General features: G+C 51.1%; 1 protein-coding gene across 1 annotated transcript; it reads left to right on the top strand.

Annotated features, from left to right (window-relative positions):
• The first annotated feature begins 335 nt into the window (after positions 1-335).
• LOC109763929 (peroxidase 2-like) lies at positions 336-1,695 on the top strand. The gene has a single exon (XM_020322809.4). It carries the CDS (start codon positions 464-466, stop codon positions 1,439-1,441), a length of 978 nt encoding a protein of 325 aa, XP_020178398.1. The 5' UTR covers positions 336-463; the 3' UTR covers positions 1,442-1,695.
• The last annotated feature ends 206 nt before the right edge of the window (positions 1,696-1,901 follow it).

Genomic DNA, 1,901 nt, shown 5'->3' with positions numbered 1-1,901 from the left:
ATCATACAACACATATTAAAATCTTTAAAAAGACTTATATTTAGGAGCGGAGGGATAAATGAAGAGAGGAAAAACAATGAATTCTCTTTATTATCAAAGAAAACATAGGGTTAATTAAGCTAATCCAGCAGCCTCCATATTCTATAACAGCTAGATCACTGCATGCTGATCAATTATTACTCCACTAATTGTCATGCATGTGCATGACACACATCCATCTAACTAACTATTGGCAAAAAAAAAAAAAAAAAAAAACTAACAATGTCAAGTTGCTCTAGCCCACATCCAATGTTTATCAAGTGCACCGTGGATTGGAACTCTTGCATGCATGTATAAGTAGCCCTCCACTCCACATACGAACTCCATCACCTCATCCCATCTGCTCCTATAGCCCACATCAAATCACACACTCTCTGGTACACATCGGCTAAATTCATTAAGAGCTAGCTTGAGAAGAGAGACAATGGCCGCAGCTTCCCTTAAGCTTTCTGTTGCGCTGGCATGCGTACTGCTGCTGTCGTCGGCGGCGTGCCATGGCCTGGAGGTGGGTTACTACAAGAAGACATGCCCCCGCGTGGAGGCCATCGTGAGGGACGAGGTGAAGAAGTTCGTCTACAAGAACGCCGGCATCGGCGCCGGCCTCATCCGCATGTTCTTCCACGACTGCTTCGTCCAGGGATGTGATGGCTCCGTCCTCCTCGACCCGACGCCGACCAACCCGCAGCCAGAGAAGCTGAGCCCTCCCAACTTCCCCAGCCTGCGCGGCTTCGAGGTGATCGACGCGGCCAAGGACGCCGTCGAGAAGGCGTGCCCTGGAGTGGTCTCGTGCGCCGACATCGTCGCCTTCGCCGGCCGCGACGCAGCCTACTTCCTTAGCAAGATGAAGGTCAAGATCAACATGCCGGCTGGCCGCCTCGACGGCCGCGTTTCCAATTCCACGGAGGCCCTCGACAACCTGCCGCCACCATTCTTCAACCTCGACCAGCTCGTCGCCAGCTTCGCCGCTAAGGGCCTCAGCGCCGAGGACATGGTTGTGCTCTCCGGCGCCCACACCATCGGGGTCTCCCACTGCTCGTCCTTCGTCTCCGACCGCATGGCCGTCACCTCCGACATCGACGGTGGCTTCGCCAACTTCCTGAGGAGGAGGTGCCCCGCCAACCCGAGCACGGCCAACGACCCCACGGTGAACCAAGACGTGGTGACCCCCAACGCTCTCGATAACCAGTACTACAAGAACGTCCTCGCGCACAAGGTGCTGTTCACATCGGACGCCGCCCTTCTTACGACGCCGGCGACGACGCAGATGGTGCGCGACAGTGCCAACATCCCCGGGCAGTGGGAGGCCAAGTTTAACAAGGCCATGGTCAAGATGGGAGCGATCGATGTGAAGACCGGCAAGCAAGGCGAAATCAGGAGGAAGTGCAGGGTCGTCAACCACTGATCGATCCATGAATCATCACGGTGTTGCGTTATTTAATTCGTTTGTGCGCTTTAGTTTTGCACAGCCTGAGGTCATCTATTTGTGATTTTCGTTCGACTTTCATGCATGTACTGTAATTGCTTGTTTTGACTGTTCAAATTCTTTGGCTGCTTATATATTATTGGTGTCGCAGTTAACTTTGATTGAGTTCTACTGATCTTAATTGGACATCTTAGATTGTTTCTCATCTTTAAGGGCCTCTTTGAATCGTAAGATTATTTTAATGGACTGACTATGGATCAGTCGACGAAAATTAAATTTGGATCAGTCGACGGACCCAAACTTGTTTCAGCAAACGAAGCTAGTTGATTGACTGGTTCGCTATCCCTGCGAATGAAGGCCTACCTCAATCGCGCATAAAATATCAAGGCGAGCTGGCCGGCCGGTGTCATGCGTGAAATTAATTTATTTTTGAGGAATT

The sequence above is a fragment of the Aegilops tauschii genome, chromosome 1 (assembly GCF_002575655.3).
Source record: "Aegilops tauschii subsp. strangulata cultivar AL8/78 chromosome 1, Aet v6.0, whole genome shotgun sequence".
Taxonomy (NCBI): Eukaryota; Viridiplantae; Streptophyta; class Magnoliopsida; order Poales; family Poaceae; genus Aegilops; species Aegilops tauschii.
The sequence above is the reverse complement of the archived record's forward strand: the minus strand, read 5'-3'. Positions and strand labels throughout refer to the sequence as shown.